This window comes from Semicossyphus pulcher, unplaced genomic scaffold, assembly GCF_022749685.1.
Source record: "Semicossyphus pulcher isolate SPU_LCO1_2020_fin unplaced genomic scaffold, fSemPul1.0.p SCAF_5, whole genome shotgun sequence".
Lineage (NCBI taxonomy): Eukaryota > Metazoa > Chordata > Actinopteri > Labriformes > Labridae > Semicossyphus > Semicossyphus pulcher.
Window position 1 is genome coordinate 6,916,602 of NW_027211726.1, and position 20,782 is coordinate 6,937,383.

Below are 20,782 nucleotides of genomic sequence, written 5' to 3' on the forward strand. Positions count from 1 at the left end.
TTCTTTATCCAGTACAGCGAGAGCCGCCCTCCTCAGCTCATTGGTCCGCTGCTCAGCAGGAGGAGTCACAGGGGTTTCACAGTCTGAATTCCAGGAGCCAGAAAAGCAATATTAAAGGTGAAGAGTTTTATGAAACTGGTGATTCTGATGCCTTTATATGACCTACAAAAGCAAATGAGACCATCAACGACAAGATCGATTATTTCTATAGATATTTGTTATGACCGAAACTAGGACTGCACAATATGAAAATGTCTGTGTTTTTCTATTTCTATATCATCTCTATTGAGATATCACAAAACCAGCAGCTGAATTGCTTTACAGCAATTTTAACATCATTTTGACAACGCTTCTAAGCCTTGCACGTTGGAGTAAACCTGGAGCAAACCATTGAGGGAGGCCCTGTTTATTAACATGGAGAGGGTGGACACACAATGTGCAGAAAAGGACGCGAAAACGGAAACTCAGTACTCTTGTTTGTCAAATATAGAGAGTAGAGTTTACAAGCTGCATAAAGTTGCAATAAGCAACAACAGATGATTATTATTATTTTTTTAAATATGTGTCAAGCGGGATTTCTTTGTGGGAACTAACTGTTGTATACAAATATGACATTATTACATGTATGTATTCATTGGTTACTGTTGAAATATTGTAGATATTTCAATGCCTTTAAAAAAAACTATCTTGGGGAAAGTGGAATATGACAAGAATACCTTTCCTATTGTTCTTCTCACCATGCTTGTGTCTTAATGTTATTACACAAATGAGAAGTTATGGATCATTTAAACCACAATTAAAGAACACTTCTAATGTTTGCCTCATTATAGACCTTATAAATATGTTGGAATGATTGTTTTGGTCCATAATGGAAAAATGAAAGACGCGGAACTCAGACTTTTTTTTGGGTCATTTATTCCGCTTACAGGTGTCTTGGAAACAAAAAAAAGTGGAGAGACCTCGAGTCTTACCTCGACATGTTACGAAATGCAAATCATTATAAACAGACAAAAAAAGGATGAGATGACAACAGTGACAAAACACAACAGAACATAAGTCAAATAAACAAAGAACAAGTGAAGTTGAACATATGACAACATACAACCGAGCAGAAAACACACAATACAGTGTGACGTTGTCACATGGGGGAAATGTTGGAATAAAATGGTGTCAAAGAGGGAAAAAAAGAAACTACAGATCCATCAGAGAAAATATTAAAGGAGCTAAAGAGAGACATTCATTGATTAGTGAACAACAATCAAAACAGATGTCTTTCCTCCTTTTCCCCGTGGAGTTTTTTTAAAATCAGGTTTGAGAACATTAAAAATAGAACAGGGAGCAAAATTAACAGTCACAAAAGGAAAATGCAGAACACCTGATATACATAGATAGATATCTTAAGCACACACGACTCCTCAGTTACACTCCTATATCCAACGGTCACAAGTTGTTCAAGATTATTTGTATCTATGATAAAATCACCCTTCAGTTATGTTGGAACAGCTTCTCGCCAAAGCCCTCCCTTTTGTTTAGCCTTTATTTTTTATTAAAGAAGTGAACTATAATAGTGTCGGGTTTAACTTTAAAATCTGACCTTTTGTTTTTCTCTTAGTGGGTTACAGTAAGTTGCCAAAGGAGGGAGCTGGGAAGGGGACGTTTTCTTACTTATTCTAAAGGGGTAAATGGTCTGCGCTTGTTTTAAACTTTGCTTTAGTGTAGTGGAAGAAGATACAGAGGAAGCAGGTTTTTCCAAAGTTTCAATTCTGACTAATGAAGTGTCCTTTAAGTGGCTGATGCACTTGAAGGGGAAAAATGTTTTTAAAAAGTCAGTGGGAGGAACAGTGAAACGACTCATGGTGTGCAGTCTGTGCGGGCCTGCAACCATCCTAAATGATGCTTTATTTCATGCAACTCATACTGCTCAGTCATTCCCATTAAAGCCTAAAATCTAACTTCTAAAAAAATGAGGTTATTTTGCATAAAAGATCACATAAAGCAGGAAGAGTTTGCAAAAATGCAGGTGAGGAAGTTGTGAAATAAAAAGCACAGGGGGGCAAAAATATCAATGGGAAAGTTTCTTTTATTTCAATTTGATTTAATTCATTTATTTTTAAGACGCTGTATCACACTCATTAAAAATAAGGTAATGTGAGGCCCCCATTGATGTTAAAAAAAAAGGGCGTCCATGAGTTATTGATGCAAGACCTGGACAGGCTGCAGTGGACTGTCAGGAGGATGGATGGTTTGGTGGAAACCAGCGATCACGTCACCCGAGTCAGACTCTGTTTGACGCAGTCGGGCTGAATTTCATCTGGTAAAATGAACTCAGACAGGAGACAGTTGGGGCTGAGTGGTAAACATACAGCAGCATGGTTAACAGGCTAGCCTAATCAGTCAATAAAGTTGTAAAGTAGACAGTATTTTATTAGGGACCTCTTTTACTTTCCCTGTACTCGCTGTAGCCTTTCCTCCCTGGGGATCAATAAAGGACTATCTTATCTTATTCTGCTGCTTGTTTTAAGCAGTTATAAAGCAACCAGTATTTCTAGAAAGATAACTCAATTCCACAATGTTTCTAAAGCTGGCTGCACTTTGGAAAGCCTCAAGATTTTGGGGGTCAAATTTCAATCAGAAGGAGGCAGATCAAATCACAACAAGAAGAACTGGTCTTATCTCCCTCTACACAGAAATAAAAGGGAGGTGAAATCCAGTCTGACTGCGCCTTTGTATAAGGGATGCATGATCCGATACTGCTGTCGGATATCACTTTGACACTGACTTAAATAGCTGTACTAGGACTCATGACAACAGAGCTGATACTGGGCTGATATAATCAGTTAAATTTTATGTTTAAGTATCGGCCGATACCCAAAGCCCAGGTATCGTATGGTCCCTAACAGATGTCAGGAAGCTGCTTATCTGACTCTGAATCTTATTCTTCGGTTTCCACCAAATCTCTCACAAACTGACGCAGCGAATGATTAAGACAGCTCAAAAAAAAGGGGGGAAAGCAGAATGAGGTAAAAGTGGAGAGGCGACACACAGAGGTTGTTTAAATTAAAACCAAAGGGAATGTATGTGTGAGTCAGTGTTTCTCCCTCCGAAAGGCTAAGACTTGTGAGTGCGAGCACTTGGTTATGTTTTTATCAGATCAGTGTGTTTGATTAAATCTGCACGGAGAAGCGTATGTTTTGTTCAGCAGTGTGGATCAAATCAATATCATCTAATGTGTTGTCCTGCGCGTGTGTGTGTGTGTGTGTGTGTTATGTTGTCGATGTGTGTGGAATCGGGGTTTGGTGGTGGGGTGCTCATGGCTGTTTCCTGTGGGAGAACGGCAGATCGGGGGTGAGAGGTCAGTGTCTCAGAGGGTCACAGTGGGAGATGAGGTGAGGTCAGATTCGGGGCAAATACTTGTCGATAAATTCCCTTACAGCCACCATCTCCTGCAAGACAGAAAAAGACACGTTGGTACAGATGATTCCGGAAACAAAAACACAAACCTGCCTGTTTACAAAAGTATGATGGATTAATTGCACCGCTTTAAAAGTAAAGGGTATGCTGGATTTAACACTAGAAGAAACAAGAGCATCATAGCGAAACAAAATGAGGCACAATAATTGCTTATCTCCATTATTTGCTCTAATAATAATTGTAATCCAGAATTGTAATTGAATTAAGTGCACACTCCGGGTGGTTGCCTTTGTAGTATATAAGCGGTTTTGTGACTGTTTACCTCAAGGTGTCTGTGTCAAATGATTATATAACGGCCATTGTGATAACTAAATGTGTAAAATCCTGAGTATTACAAACCATGCGGGTTGTTTTTAGGATATAATAATATTTAAAAAGACTATTTTTTCTGCCATTTTTCCTGTATTAAATGGACTGTACTTCTATAGCTCTTTTCTCGTCTTTGCGACCACTTAAAGATGCTTTTACACAACATGTCACATTCACCCATTCACACCCACATTCACACACTGATGGCAGAGGCTGCTACGTAAAGTGCCCAGCTGTCAATCAGTCATCACATTCACGGGAGCAATTTGGGGTTCAGTGTCTTGCCCAAGGACACTTTGACAAGTAAGACTGAGGGAGCTGGGGATCGAACCTCCGCCCTTCCTTGAAAGACGACCGACTCTACCACTGAGCCACCGCCGCCCCATTAGATGTTAGATAGGACAGCTTAAGAGAGACGCGAAATATGGGGAGAAGAGAGTGGGATGACGAGAGTCAAACCTGCAGCTGTTGCATCAAGGACTATGGCCTCTGTAGATAGGGCGCTTGCTCTACCCACTGAGCTAAACCAGCACCCCTATAATAAGACTTTATACACCTAAATGTGTTGCAATGAACAGTAACGTTTTTATCTTCTACATCTGCCCCCTACAGAGCAAGCAGGTTTAATAGAGCAGGTGCCCAATGTACAGAGGCTACAGTCCTCGATCGCAGGCTCGACTCCCGGTCTGCGGATCATTTGGTGCATGTCATCCCCCACTCTCTCCTCCCCACATTCCCTGTCTCTCTTCAGCTGCCCTATCTAATAAAGGCAAATGCCAAAAAACCTAATCTTTAAAATAATGATGATCATAAACTTTATTTATATAGTACTCTTCCTAACAAGGTAACAAAGTGCTTCACAAAAAAGACAGAGAGATGAAAGGAAAGCAGATAAAAACAACACAGATAGAAACACAGGAGTAAAAGATAAAAACAGAAGAGAAAAGACGCTAAAGTTGTGGCCTGTCTTATTGTAATCAGCAGAGAGTTATACAGTCGGGGGGGCCTCACTGCAAAGGCCTGGTCGCCATTGGTAACCAGTCGAGTTTGAGGAACAACCAACAGAGCTGCACGCACTGATCCTAGTGAGCTCCCAGATGCACAGGGGGTCAAAACATCTGTAATATATTTTGGGGCACGGCCATTTAAAGCTTTAAAAGTCATCAATAAAATGTTAAAATTGATATGATAAAAAACAGGCAGCCAGTGTAAGCTGGCAAGCGCAGGAGTGATGTGCAGTGTAATATTCCTTTAATCACCAGGAATCTCAAAGGGGGGGCAAAAATTAAAAATCAAATCAGAATGACAATGGTTGTGATATTTTTATGTGATCAATAAAAAGGAAACAACATTGTAAATGTCAGAATTAAAATACTGATTCTGCCTCACACAAACAGGATAAATACATAAACAAACACAGAAACACACGGTCAGTACCTGAGGACAGGAGCTGTGAGAGACGTTTGGATACGCTTTGAAGGTGATCAGATCAGGGTTGACTATCAATTTGAGTTTTTCTGATGTCATGGCACCGAACTGCAGCGGGATCATGACATCACTCTCGCCGTGGCACTGCAGGATCGGGATGTTCTTGTTCCCGCTTGACGCCTGCAGAACAGACACAACACAGACTTAAAATAACGTCCTGGGGAAGACGGCTTAATCTGAAATCTTGCTCTGCAGAGGGTAAAATGCAAAGTACAGCAGCAGCTAAGAACTTTATAACTTTTCTTCCAGTAAAAGTGTGACTGTACCGATGGGAAAGTCCTGTGAAGTGGTAGCCAGCAACTGAGGGCCACGACGCCGGCCAACTGATGCTGGCAGGTCAAGGCGGTATACAAGGACAAAGCCCCACCCTGAGGAGAAGCAGACAAGACAGAGACGTTTATTACATTTCTTTATAGAGTATGTTCCAATTATTACTCCTTTGGAATATAACACAATGCCAAGATATGAAGTCGTACCTGAGAGAAGCCACCGAGAATGATACGGTGTGGGGGGATCCCATTTTTGGCCTCATGTTCGATTATAGCCTTGACTAGAAGGACGCAAAAACAAATGTCATCCAACATGTCAGAAGGACAACATATAATGTGAGTCAACTCTAACTGTAAAAAAATAAATAGAAATCAAATGCTGAAATTACGATTCGATGAGTATTTCTTCCTTTTTTTAATAAGCTGTGTTATTGCTTAGCAGGAAAGCTATAACCTATTTATTGGTGTTGGGACGCCCTCTAGTGGACATAACATGTAACAAGCACATGCATGCAAAAGGCTCTGCACACAGTGTAAACCATATATGAACAATAGGCTACATTTAAGCAATGATATAAATATAATAGTATGAATCAGACATTAAAGATAATGATGAATGAAATTTGTTACAGAGGAACATTTATAGTCGACCCTTATTACAAAGCCTCATACATCCTGATGCTGGAAAAACTTACAAGCACAACAAATGCGTCTTAATCCAAGACTGTCAATAATCCCCAAACAACAAACAACAACAAACCCCAACAAGCTGTTCAGTGTTTGTAAAAAAAATAAATAAAAACTATACAAAAGTGAAGCTTATTAAAGGATTAAGGTCTTCGGCAGGATCCAGTGGGTTATAAGCTGATAAAACAACAGCCTGCTAAGAGAGAGTGCAAGTTTCGTCATTCCATTAGGGACAAATAATCAAATTCTTCTCCTTGCATTAAAGAAAACAACAACAAAAAACTAATCTCTGTTCATTAAACTGATAAGAAGTGTTCCTTCCATGAAATAAAAACTCTTTAAGCTGTAAATAAGAGGTGGACGTGGCAGAATTTTGGAGGAAGTGACGTCACAAATTACGTTGTGGACTGCCGTTAAGAGGCCTCACGTTGGGCTTTTTGGCCGTCACCATGTTGTGTGTTTTTGGATCCAGAAATGACCATGCTTAGAGATAAGAGCTGGAGAGGACAGTGTTTCGCACAGATTGGGATTCTACTGGTGTTGGTAAATTTCTTATTAAATACACCGATCAGACATAACATTATGACCACTGACAGGTGAAGTGATTACCTCGATACAATGGCACCTGCCAGCGGGTGAGCTATGTTCGGCAGCCAGTGAACGTTTTGCCCTCTAAGTTAAAGAAAAAGTGAACCGGCAAAAGGCTCATTGATGTGCGTGGGGAGCGAAGGCTGGTCCGGTCTAACAGAAGAGCTACTGTAGCTCGAACTGCTGAAAAAGTTAATCCTGGTTCTGATAGAAAGGTGTCAGAACACACAGGGCATAACAGTTTGTTGCGTATGGGACTGCGTAGCCGTAGATTGGTCAGGTTGGCAGGTGGTCCTAATTTTATGGCTGATCGGTGTAGGCTAAAAAGGCCCATTAACGGAGCTTGCTCGCCACCCGCTTGCACACATCTCCAAAATATTGATACGTTTCTACATCTTGCTTCTCCTATGATACTCCTCATTTGGCCATGTCCCCACCCCACAGGATCATGTAATTAGATCCTTACATAGTGACATTAAACCATGCCAGTCTGTGTTTTTGAGTCATTACTACACTGCACTTACAAACACTCCAGCCATGACTGTTGTCTGCTTATTTCACTCCTGATATGTCTTATAGTACAACAAGGTTAAAAACTGGATTTCCATTGGAGGGGGTCTTAAATAAAACTCACTGTTGTCTGCTGCCTTCTTGATTCCACACTCGTCCTCTGGGATGTCGGGTTTGAGACCCATGAGGTCAAACCTGCACACATGCAGAGGCGAGCGTTTAAAGAAATCAATAGATACAATCACAGTATTGTCAATGCCAGTATGGGGGCCCTATTGTGGTTGCCAGGGACACAATGGGAGCCAGTGTGCAGCTAAAAAGGCTGTTTCATTCATCGCGCCAACTCACCACGCGGGCATCGTCGCCTTCATGTTGAGAGTGACGGGGATTGAGGGCCTGCGGGGGGAATGAAAACATGACAGTCAGGGTGGGAGATCATCAGCAGGCAGGTGGTTGATGATGAGAAACTGTTGGTCTGAAGCTGCTTTTGTGTTGTGACCGACAAACAAACACAGGTTAATGCTAAGATGTATTAGAGCCTTTGTAAGTAAAATGGGGGTTCTACTTATAGGACAAACTTTATCGATTCAAGACGTAATGAACAAGAAACAAACATGGTTTATAAGGTCATGCATTTTTGAGAAAAAAAGCTTAAATTCTCTGAGGTTTTACGGGAAAACTCTGATGAATAGTGGTTTATTTTCCAAGAAACCGTGTTACTTTCTTCCCCAAAAAAATCTTCTGTATCGGCTTTATTTTGCAAACAAGCTAGAAGAAAAACACGAACACAAAGACAGCCTTTATGCTTCACCCAAACTGCTAAATCTAAGTTCTTCAGAATTAATGCGTTTTTCGGGTGTTTTCCTCAGAAATTTGTGACCTTTATCTCACAGATTTTTACGCAAATATAGAACTTTGAAATTCCAGAGAATGTTGTTTGATCTTTTCCCCTTTAATTTACTAATTGAATCTCGTAGAATATTATTCATCTCTCTTAAATTTAATTTTGTTATTACATTTTTTATCAAGTTTTTTCTTATAAATTTACAACTTGAATCAGAGAATAACCGTTTTTTTCTCAGAGTATACCTTCCTCCATTTTTCAATTTTCCAATTTTAAGATTTTTATGCAAACTTGCATCTTTTGCAACTTTGAAATCTGATCTGAATTTTTTTTCTCTCTTAAATTTACTATTTTAATCTTGTCATTAATATTTTTTCTCTGATGTTTGTGACTTTAATCTTCCATATTTGTATGTTTTTCCCCCACAAATCTATGACTGCATAATCTCAGAGAATAAGTAAGTTTATTATTATGAACATTATTATTATTATATTGATATCGCTTCATTATTGAAAAGCTATTTGTATAGTTACATGATGCTTTGGCAATATTGTAATGGTTACGTTCATGCCAATAAAACTCACTGAACTGAATTGTATGTTTTTTATTTTAAATTTGTGAGTTGTTTTTTTTACAATGTACAACTTTAATCATGTTTTTTTCCCCAGAATATAACCCTCCTCCCACTGCTCCATTTTTCAACCTACAAAGGCCCTGATACGCTGCGATTTCAAGCTGCACTTCACTCTACACAACCACACAAAGGAAAAGATATGGTAACACGTGATTGACATGAAACATGACAGAAGGATTGGAGGAGAAAAGACTTACGCATGGGGGCAGATGAACTTGACGTGAGACGGCTGGATCTCCGTCAGAGTATCTGCCCACCCGTGCCTGAGAGAAAACACAGAGAAAGCAGCTCTTTGATTCCAGTTTCAGCAAAACGACCAACATGCAACTCATTAAACCAGAGAGTAGCACAGCCTGGTACAGTGTGTGTGCAGCCCAACATGTGGTCTGCAAATACAAATCACTTCTACACCTTAAAATCCATCGCCGTATTCCGTACTGTGTTCTGTTTAATGTTTACTTCATGTGCCGTCTTCAGTTTTGTAGATCTCTCTGTCGTAGCCTTCAGTTTTAGCCTCTTTGAACCTTTATTGCTTTTCTCTATTGTTTTGTCTCTTTTCTTTCCCCTCTGTAAACAAACAAACCGACGTCAAATTTACCAGACTTCTTTCTGCGGATTGACATGCTGACAGTTAGTCCGCCGGATTGTGTGATTAGAGTCGAATCCCTAGCAACGGCCTGTTATCGAGAAATAGCAGACCTCGGAATGTTGAACTAACCAATCAGGATCAAGTATTTAACAGGGCGGTGGAATAATCATGTTTATCTCAGCACCTTTTGCTCTTCGTTGCACTATTGTCTCCTGCCTCCGTGTGTTGCTTCTTTTTAATATATTTATGTATATGTATAGACCTGAACATATTACATCAGGCCAATATCTGGTGAATTGATGAAGCGGCAATCAGGAGGAAGTGGTATCTCCTTGGGACAGTATTAAAATAGAAGATGGGTCTAAATTAGGGATGGGCACGAATATTCGAATATTCGATTATTCTAAATGAGGTGGATATTCGACTATAGCTTATGATCATTTTTGCCTTAAGTTCATTAAACATTGTTCATTAGTGGGGTTCGGTATCGATAAGGATTTCTCAATTCGATTCTAATTTACAAGGTCCCGATTCAATTCGATGTCGATTTCTGTTGGGGGTATTTCAGTTACAGTGTATTCGTATCTGTGGGCACGATTGTCACTGCCAAAGGTATGTTTGAGGTTTCTAAAAATAATTCACCTCTCAGATCCGTGTGTGTGCGAGTGTGTGTCTGTTTCTGCGTGTATTGAAGAGAGCACGCATCAGAATGAGCGCGCATGATGGAGAGCTTGGTGTCGGCCTCTGGCTGTTTTTGGCCCGCGTGGGGCTCGTGCAGGAATCTCCCTGAGGTGAAGCAGGCGTGTGTGTGGAGGCTTCTGGCATCACCAGATCGGCAGCAGACCGAAAGCAGTATCATGACTGAGAGACGGCGAGCTTTTTGTTTCCCTCTCGTCTCCTCATGTCCTCTGCTCGGCCAACTTCATTTCACTGTGTCAGCAAATACACTGATGTTTCCTTATGGGGGAGAGCGCTACTGAGCGTCCCTGTGTGAGTAACAAACAGAGACTCGCTGATGTATGCCAATCTTACTAATGCGCCCTTTACACAGCAGAGACAGACGCCGCTGGGTGATAAACAGAGCTGTGCGTGTGTTTTTTGTAGTGAGGTTAACCAGATATCTGATTTTTAATATAATATTAGAATACTGATATGCCTTCAAATGCCCATCCCTAGTCTAAATAGATATCAGTGTCCTCTGTAACTAGAGGATCCTGCATTATGACTCAAATATACATGTATGACTCATTTCGTCTCTGTTGTGGCTGTTTTTTTTTTTATTGTTTTTTTTCCTTCTGGATTTGTTCCTTTATTTGTTTATTGCCAGTGGATTTACGTACTTGAGTCACCATAATACACAACATTAACATGTGCCTTGTGTCACTGTATCCTGGAAACAATATTATATACCAAGCTTTTCAAAAACTAATAAAAAATAGATTACAAAAATAAGGTTTTCTCTAAAGATTATGTTTTATAAAATATAGGACAGCAAGGCGGGCTTATCCTTTCTCTCCCACTCAAAACGAACATGAAAGAAGAGATTAAAACAGAACTCACCCTGAGTCTCCCAGTCCATGAAGGAAGATCACCTGCAACACACATAAATGAACACTGGTTACTTCCTTGTCAGAGTGAATTACTCTTAAATATTAGGACAACACCACCCAAAGAAACTCTTAGAATTTCGCTCCACATGCAAACTCTTCTGAGCTTCTCATGAGCGATCACATCAGACACATTAAGTGCTGAAAGAGTGCGGTATGTTTAATTCCGTCTTTGTACTTGGAGACAATTCATCAGTGCTCTTGTGTACACACTGTGCTACTGATACATGTGTGCCAACCCCCCATTCCTGCCAGGATAATCTCTCTTCCTGCCAGTTTCCACACACGCTTACGCCCCGCAGAGAAACCGTGACAGAGAATAATAAGAAAGCTGGCGATCCTCCACTCGCTGGATCGAAATCAGTGACTCGGCTGTCTTTGCAGAGATCAAAACACTTTCCTTCCATGAAGGGTTTGAGATGAGACTCTTTGATGCTGGTTGAAACAAATCTCTGCACTGAACCTGACAACAGCTCCTTTAATTTTTACACTCAGATCCAGCTGAGCGTCTTCTTCCTGTGTCTGACACTGTACCTGTTACACCTCCTGTTACAGGTGCAGATACAGGTGCGGCTGCACGTTCTCAACAGGACGGTCAATGGTACCAATCTGTACTTAACAACACCGAATATTTCGTCTTATTTTTATTGAAGGATGATGTTTGTGTTTATTGCATATAAGGCCAAATCTGTAGTTTTATTTTGAAAGAATAACTTATAGATATCTAAAAATATGATTCAAGGGTTTGACTTTGTAATAAAATGTCAGTATTTTGTGAACTGATCATAATAAAATAAATATTTGAATGACTGATTAGAGCTTCTTAAACTGCTCTACCCTTCTTTTTTTTTTAAAGTAATAACCTCGAAGATTTTAATGTAAATAAACGTCTGTTAAGTCACTATCTATCGCCGAATGAGGTAACACAATGGTGATTGAGCCTATGGCCCACTGATGAAAGCCTTTGCATTTGCAGTATTACAGACTGGGTGTCTGGTGCGACTTTCGTGGTAAAAAACCACAAGCGGCGCCCAGTTAGTGACGCGTTTCCCATCAGCCAGCAGTGGTTGGTCTGCCAGAGAGGGTAGGCGGAGCTGAGCGGCTGCTTTTCGGCTCTCTGCAAGTGTTGCGAGTAAACAGTAATCTACTATGGCTGAACAAACAAAGAAAATATGGATGACTACAGATACAACTTCAACAATAAGTGAAAATCCAAAGAAAAAGAAACAAACTCGACGCTCAGATGAAGCAAACAGTCTAAAAAGGAAAGCGACCGTCAGAGAGGAAAATCAAGAGTTAAAACCGGAGCCAACTGTGGACGTCTCACATGCAACACTGTCTGGATATCTGGCAAGCGTGCTCCCGCAACTATTGTTTATCGCCATATGTGTTGCCAGAGAGAACGAATTCTTTGAGATTATAACTTTAAGTAAAGATAATTAAAAACAGTGTAAGTCAGTTTTACATTACTACTCAGTGTCTCTCCAACCCTTTCTGGCAGACAGAGCATCTCCAGTGGCGCTGCGATCAGAGCTGCTCAGCTTGCTTGTCGCAGCTTAACTTATTTTTGGGTTAGGAGGATATCTTCGGTTTGTTTCGTTTACAAGGTTTGTAATGGTAGCCGAATTATCCGCAGAGTTCTCCTTCTCTAAAAATGAAACAGACTCAGTGCTTTTATAAGCAAAATTACTGCATAATGCAGATTTATGTTAAAATCATTGTTTCAGCAAAGCTCTTTGGCAGAGTTTGAATGCCCAGTGAGGGGGCTGCTAGCTGAGCTGCAATTAAGGGACATATAACTGACAATGTATCACCATTATGTGTCAACAGTGTCCGGATCTTTGGAGGATACAGGGGTTCACTCTCACGGTCACTTTCATGTAGCTATTCTTGCTGTGTGTGATCCTGTCCATATAAAGTAAATATGCCATCAAAAGTTGGCATCGTTATCTCCATATTAATACCCAGCCCACATATCCCTTTGATATCAAGCACAGCTGAGCAGATACTGTCTGATGTGGTTTAACACAGCAAGACAAGGTTAAAGTCAAACTAGGAATGTGAAGGTTCAGGTTAATCAGTCAGAAATCTACCCACAGCTAGAAGTGTTTTTCAATTGGACGTTAACACCCTTTCCCAACTTACTCAGTGACTCTGATATGCTCTAAATTAAGAGTGTCAATATCACAAAAGATACAAATAGTTGTGTGGGGTTTTTTTTGTTCCACTTACTGCCGCGGTCTCCTTCTCCTTGGCAGACACCGTCACAGCCTCGGTGAGCAGCGGCACAGACATGTTGTTGCCACACATACACTGTAGAAGATGCTGGAGTCAGAAAAAGGGAGAAAGACACAAAGAGGTCAGCTGCGGGTCGCACAGTGTGGAATTAGGTTACAAATGTGCATCAAGACCAAAAAGAGCTTTATTAAACTCAAGCAAGCAATATGCAATATTTGTATTTATACTTTCCAGAAGATTCTTAGAGTAGAGAGTTGAACATCTTCACCATGAAACCGACAGATAGTACTTAGAAATCTATTCAACTTTGCATCTTTTATTCCTGTGCAGCTTCTGAAGCATCTACAGGATGATAAGTGTTTTTAAAAATACAAACAGTCATCAAGTTACACCTGAGGCTCTTGAGTTATTTGACTGCATCTAATTAAATTGTTGAAGTTTTTAAATCTGCAGGACCAAGCGAAGCGTGCGTCTCAGAAAAGAAAACTAGGACATCATTTCCACAAGAGAGATTTCAGTTTAATTTAAATGTCGATTTTAATCTCTCTGAAAAAAGTCCTCTGACCGTCCAGTTGTAAAAAGACAAGAATATCTAAAACAGCCTTCAAGTGTTATTGGGCTTTACAAGCAGCTGTGAGTGCTCACTTGAATATTTTACCCCTCGTCTGATCGTAACATCATAACTATTACTTCCACAGAGGATGTTAAGTGTTCGTGTTGTCAGCAGGACTACGGAAAGACTGCTGGCAGGGATTTCATTAAACAAGGTGGAAGAGAAAATAATGGGCCGAGGAAGAACCTATTAAATTTTAGACCTGATCCACCTCACGTCAAAGTAAACATGTCTTCTTTGTGAACCTAAATCTACGCTTAAAACTGTCTTTATAACAAGCGGCCGCGTTCATCCTGCCAGTTTAGAGTCTGATGTGTGTAAATACAGCATGTGCATGATGAGTGTTTTCAAAAATGACTCAGAAGAAGATTGACCTTAATCAACCATTATCTATACCGCTTGTCCTGTTCAGGGTCGTGGGGGGGGCTGAAGCCTATCCCAGCTGTCATTGGGCGAGAGGCGGGGTTACACCCTGAACTGATCGCCAGCCAATCACAGGGCTGACACACACAGACAGACAACCATTCACGCTTACATTCACACCTATAAGGCAATTTATACCCCTTAACCCACGGAAATTAGCACATTGACGCAGGTTTTTCTGACCCGGTAAGACCCGCTTATAATTGCTGATTGTCTCTCCTCCCATTGCCAGTGAAGTATTCTCCTGTCGGTCTCTTTGTGTCACCGTCTGACGTCACAAACACGCCCGATACAGGGTTAGTAAACAGTGAAGATGTTACGGTGGTTAGGTCTTTATTTTATCTATTACTCGGGTCTACTGCAGAGTCATTTGACCCATGTCTGATGTTGATTGTAACCTTTCTCACTAAGCAAAAAAGCTGTGTGTTAGCGGGTTTTTTGACCAGTGGGAAAGCCGCTTTAGAGTCACCAGTGAAGCTAACGAGCATGTCTTTGGACTGTGGGAGGAAGCCGGAGTACCCGGAGCGAACCCACGCATGCACGGGGGAGAACATGCAAACTCCACCCAGAAAGGCCCCCCTATGTCCGAACTGGGATTCGAACCAGGAACTCTTGGCCTTGGAACGGCACTCCCATTTACAGCTTGATAATGTATTATTTGTATTTATGACAGGAGTGTGTATCCAGTGGATTCAGGAAGCAGAGGACTTCCTTTGGATTCTCTTTGCTAAGATAAAACTGTGTGTGTGCACTGTAGATAAAAAAAGTCCTTTTCACCAGGATGTATTCAAATTTTCCAGGAACCAGTAGATCCTATTCAAACTAGGAGACCTGCAGACACTTGTTACACTGCTAATGCGTCGTGTACAGTGGTATCTGTCATGTATCTTTTGTAACATTAGCATTGACAATGAGCAGCTCGCTCAGTGCAGCCGTTCAGTCTGCAGGCGGGGACAACAAAGCCGATCATACCACCAACACACACAAACACATAATGAACCTGCTGCTGAACCGTAAACAGAAGTCATCAGGTTTGTGTTTGTGTGTGTCAGCAAGAGGCGAGACTTATTAACCAAATGAAACACTCCCTCCCTTTACTGTAACCCGCTGCACGTCTCTGCCCAGTGAGTCAGCCGTCGATAACAAGCATGAGATCAGGTTGTTGCTTTACAGCAAAAGCTTTCGCTCCTTAATGCCCTTTAGGTTTGAGTTGATGTGGGACGGGAGGACGAGGCGAGACGATACAGGCGGGTCGGACGGCGTGCTGCCTGATTGGCAACCAGCCGATGAGGAGACGGGGAAATGTCTCAGACGCAGAGGTTAATGTGTAAACCTCGAGCTGGAATAGAGTCTTGGGGTGTTGAAATTCCTCCGCTGTTATGGCAGAGGAAGCAAAACGCTGCTCAGGTGTTTGTGTTTGTTTGCCCTGACAAATTATCTTCTGAAGGTCATGTTCACAGAGAAAATACATGGAAACCGCTGGTGAATGTGTGATTCAACAACCCAGAGAGTGGACAAAAGACGGCAGCTTTTGCCCTGCAACCTGACCCCTGATAAATCAGTAATAAATGTGCAGAGTGAAGCACCAGGAAATGGTCTCTTTCAGTGCTGCACAAAGGTGTAGTATAAATCTATAAGCATTAAAAGAAGGAACATTTCCTTTGAGTGTTTTTCAGCACACTTTTAAGGTTTTCATGTATAATTAAGTGTGTTCATTGGGTGCAGATTTATAGTTTTCCTTCACATTTAAGAGGGAAAAATTGGAGGTCTACTCTAAAACATTCACCTACGCTTAAGGTACAATAATCAGATCTTAAAAACAGATTATAGGTTTGTAAAGTGCAACGTTCAGCAGCTTAAACCAGCTGATATTGAATCGTGTATGATTGTAAGTGATTTCCCCTCTAAACTCCTCAAATAGTTTCATTTTAATAAAGGTTCAAAGCCATAACAGGTTACGTTGTTTACTATTTATTTTTTAAAAAGGGACTAACATGAGATAAAATGGTATATAATATAATTAGAAGACCCTTTTCTCCCTGTCACTCCCATTATTCATCTCTCACCTCCTTAGATTTATCTTGTGATGTTCGGAGGGGCCAGAGCCATAGAATGAGAGACACTTATTAGTGAACACCCCTTTAATATCCATCTTTAAGAACATGTTGCCCTTCTTTGATGTTGCTCTATTGTAACTATTTTTTATTATGTATGTGTTTTATTGCTCTGAATGGTTTTAAACGTGCCACCTTGTGTAGCTAAATGTGTTTACATGGTATATACTGTAATTGCACACTCAAGTCAAAGACAAATTTCTGCCTTTTGCATGCAAAAGTAGGACAATAAAGTATTTTCTATTTCTCTATAAGTGACATACTTTATAGCACATTTCACGCAAGAGATACACCTTGAGGTAGCTGAAACGAGCTCCATAAAAAGTGGCACAAACACCAGAATACTTTTTGGACATTGGTGCATCAGTATCACCAATCTAACAATGTCAGATGATAAAATACTATTAAAAACAATTAAATTTACACCTTTTCTATAAAGAAAGTTATATTTTGTGAAGCTTGATAATGTTTTCTATATGGATTTTTAATGCTGGATGTCTCCCGTCTTACACTGAACAAAAACAACCATGCACTATGTTATTTTTGCTATAACATTTTGGTAATAAAAAATAGATGTTCCTTTAATTTCTTCTGAGTAGTGTATATCATCTACAGGAGACTTTTTCTACCAGGACTACATTTACTTCTGATGTTTGTATGACACATAGCTTATATTACTGCACTCTTAAGTAGGGTTTTGGATGCAGGATTTTTACTCTGAAACTTTGGTTTTGCTACTTTAACTCAAGTAAAAGATGTGAATATTCTCCCAGTTTTCTAGCGAGCTTTTTAAGCTGCACTCGACACCTCAGCCTGATCCTGTTTGACCAAATAACACGGGCAAACTGTGATGTGATTAAAATGTGCGTCACAAGACTCTCGTTCACGGTCGCCTTTTTTATTTTATTTTTTTCTACAAATGTAATTTAGCTGCACTTAAATTGGGAACAGCCTGGGCCACAGAGATAACATGACTAATAGGAGGCCGCACAAAAAGAGGAGCGAAATAAATAAAGACATAATAAGAAGAAAATACAGAGAGGAGTGAGAGGTGGAGGAGTGCAGGAACATCGGACAATCTGTTCCAACAAGTAGGACAAGACCCCAGAAATAGGTAGCATATGCAAATAGGCTATTAATCACTTTTATAACCTGTTTTTCCACCCTTTATCGTTAAGCAGATTAACAATGACCTGTGCTGCGCACCGCCAGCACCATGTGGGTTTTCAACTCACGCTCTAAGAAACAAAAGGCTCACTCTCTGAGCATCTGGAGGAGGCCGCTGGTTATTAATAGTGTCACGCTGTGTTCGAGAATCCAGCCTGATTCAAGTTGGGTTAAAAAACTACTTAAAGAAAGGACTTGTTCATGAATATTATTTAATCTTTGACTCCGGAGTATCTAATTGCATTTATCTCCTTACAGTGCACTCCTTAATCAAATGAACGGATGCAGCAGCGACCTGATTATTTAAGGTTCCTCCATTTTCCACGACCCCTTAGCAGTCGTGATGAATATTCAGGTCGTGGATGGAAATGCTCCAACTATCCATTAACGTTCAAGGAAGGAAATCCAAATGTATTGGATAAATTTAACTGATAAAACCCATTAGTATTTGGTCAGCTAGTTTGTGGTTTTTGTTGTTTTATTTTTGTAACAGCAGTTATGTTTTGAGTGACAAGGTCCAAAAAGCTTCTAGAGCCCATGTTAACATCTACAGTTGTATTATTTTGTCTGATAGTGTTAATCTCACAAATACTCCATTCAAAAATAATATTTAACAAAGAAAACAGGAACATCAGCAGACATGAAAAACAAATTTGTTGGTGATTCATTTCCTGTTTTTCAGCTCAACAAACCACCTAATTTCCTTACTGATTCAAATCTACTTATCTTTTAAGTATCTTTTTTTTTGTATTTTATTATTTTCATGTTGGGAACAGTTTGGCAGCCCTTTAGTTGGTGTCTTGGTCCAGAGCCATGACAGAAGAATTATCCCAATAGACATGCTTAAGGCGGGGGGAAACCGGGCTGGGATTCGAACCCAGAGACAGGGCTCACCACTCAGCCACTGTGCCGTAATGTAAAAATGTGTCGTTTTTAATCTGTTTTACATCTTCATGGTTATTTTGGAATTTCTGATTGGAGAAATTAGCAAATTTAAGATACTGCCTTTTGGATCTTTAGATGCTTTCCTAGTACTGGTTTGAGTCTAGCTGGGGAGCGATGTTGCATGCCATCACCCATCTCTCTTCCCTTCAATAAAGCCATCTATTCATTGTCTACTGTCTCTTAAAAGGCATAAAATGCCAATAAAAAACCCCATAATAAATCCTAAAAACATCTATTTATAAATCTATGGATTCTTTCAATGATACTGAATATCCTCTTACATTTCAGTTCTCAGGATATCTTGATTAGTGTAAATATTTTGATGATATCAAAGGCGGTGTTGTATCCAAGCAACATCAGTGATACTATAGATATTGTCAAATGAAGATGACTGTAAAAATGATCATTTAATAGCTATTTCATTGTCGTGACAGAAAGCAGGAAAATATAACGCTGCCTGTGTTACAGTCAAGTTAAAGCACATCACGAGTCTCCATCCTGCATGACTCCAATTACATTTCAGTCAAACACAAAAAACAGAAGCGTGCTGCAGTCAAACGGCCGGACACACACACACTAACACCAGGCTGCTGCACACAGACAGCTCTTTGCTCAGTGGCTACGGATGGCTGGCAAACAACAGGATAATATGCGGCACTGAGTGACAGGCATCCCCCTCCTCCCATACACACACCATCCACCAGCAGCTAACCCCGCTCCCTCCGGATGGAGGTTAATGGCTCGGCTAGCTAGTAGGGGTCGAAACACATCGCAGTCAAAAGATGAAACAGAAAAAAAACTGTGCGGTTTTAGTGGCGAATGGAGTGAAATAAATACATTTAGTATCGGCAGCTGAAGCAGAGGAAGCGGGTGGCGGGGGTGTCGAAGAGAAAGGAGACAATGAATGGTAGAAGCTTAGCTATGTTATTTGACCCATCATCATCCTCATCCACAGTAGTGATGGCATTCAGCTCTGCAAAGCACTCGAGTTTAATCCCGGTTTAGCTGGCCACACACACACACACACACACACACACACACACACACACACACACACACACACACTCTCACACACACACACACTCACACACACACACGCACGCACACACACACACACACACACACACACACACACACACACACACACACACACACACACATCTACACAATAACCGGGGCTAGTGGTAGTAACACAGAAATGCTAGCTAGCGGCACACACATAAATTGTATTGTCTTCTGCCGGTGTCTACCTTTGTCTACTTTAAGCTAACCTCCTGATTTAAATTCGGACTTCTTACAAAGGCCGTTTTTAAAGGACACCTTAAACAACAAAATGCTCAAATATGAATCAGTTTGGACCGGGATAAAGTAGTGAAAATTACACCCGCGGCCCGCTAGCTAATACAAATTCATACACTCACCGCTTGCTGTCCCAGTTCTCGACGGAACGGAACTTCCGCTACTAGCTGCACACTAGCAGGGGGCGGGAACAGAGCGTAGTGACGCCAACGTCTAGCAACGCCCTGCCGTAGATCCAATGTAGATCACGACCATGGATACTAGTACAAAACGAGAGCTAATTTTCTTAATATATTACATGAGCACGCCCGTTTTTTTCGAACATTGTCATGTCAATATGCAGTGGTTGATATTGACTAAGTTGGGTTAATAGGTCTTTAATACTAAATCTTTAACTTGCCTACAAATTAAAATCCATATAACCATAAAGGCTTTGCAGTTTAAATATGTTCTTTTTTAAAATGTATCATCCATCATTGTTAGATATCAACCCTCTCAAGCTGTATACACTGTGAACGGACATGTACATACATGTAAGCAGCCACTTCATTAATAGGCTATAAAGCAATCTGTTACATAAGCCTTTCAGTATTTATTTAGTTGCATTATTCGTATCTGTTTACAATATATAAAACACTTGGCTTATACATCAACTTTAAACGTTAAGTCATAAACCTATTTTTTCACCTATGTGGATATAATTATTCTTTGTCTATTTAAACTTACCTTTGGCGGGTTTTGTGAACCTCGTTTGTCTATTTTTTAACTTCCTGTAAATTGTTATTTAACCCTGTGCAGCCTATATTTGAGAGACATGAAAAACCGAGTCAAGCTGCTTGTATATGAACATACTTGCCTAATAAAATTGTTTATGATAAGGTAAATAATCTAAATACGTCTTCTACCCCAGTCAAAAGGCTTCTTATGATGTATAAGAAAAATGTAGGTCTACAGTACCACAAGACACATTTTCTAACATTGAAAATG

At 40.3% G+C, this 20,782-nt stretch overlaps 1 protein-coding gene across 1 annotated transcript; it reads right to left on the reverse strand.

The window, feature by feature from the left end:
- Positions 1-895: 895 nt before the first annotated feature.
- Positions 896-19,943, reverse strand: lypla2 (lysophospholipase 2). The gene is made up of 10 exons (XM_069681617.1): positions 19,918-19,943; positions 13,229-13,321; positions 10,950-10,981; positions 8,998-9,063; positions 7,671-7,718; positions 7,447-7,517; positions 5,745-5,818; positions 5,535-5,636; positions 5,218-5,388; positions 896-3,443 (listed from the first exon to the last, which is right to left on the reverse strand). The coding sequence occupies exons 2-10, from the start codon at positions 13,304-13,306 to the stop codon at positions 3,393-3,395; spliced, it is 693 nt and encodes a 230-aa protein (XP_069537718.1). The 5' UTR covers positions 13,307-13,321; positions 19,918-19,943; the 3' UTR covers positions 896-3,392.
- Between the last annotated feature and the right edge of the window lie 839 nt (positions 19,944-20,782).

Excerpts from the sequence above, each read along its gene's own strand:
- lypla2 (XM_069681617.1), bottom strand. The coding sequence starts at position 13,306 with ATGTGTGGCAACAACATGTCTGTGCCGCTGCTCACCGAGGCTGTGACG. Across the intron at positions 9,064-10,949 it reads CATGGACTGGGAGACTCAGG|GCACGGGTGGGCAGATACTC; the intron begins GTGAGTTCTGTT and ends GTTTTCTCTCAG. Across the intron at positions 7,518-7,670 it reads AAGGCGACGATGCCCGCGTG|GTTTGACCTCATGGGTCTCA; the intron begins GTGAGTTGGCGC and ends GCATGTGTGCAG.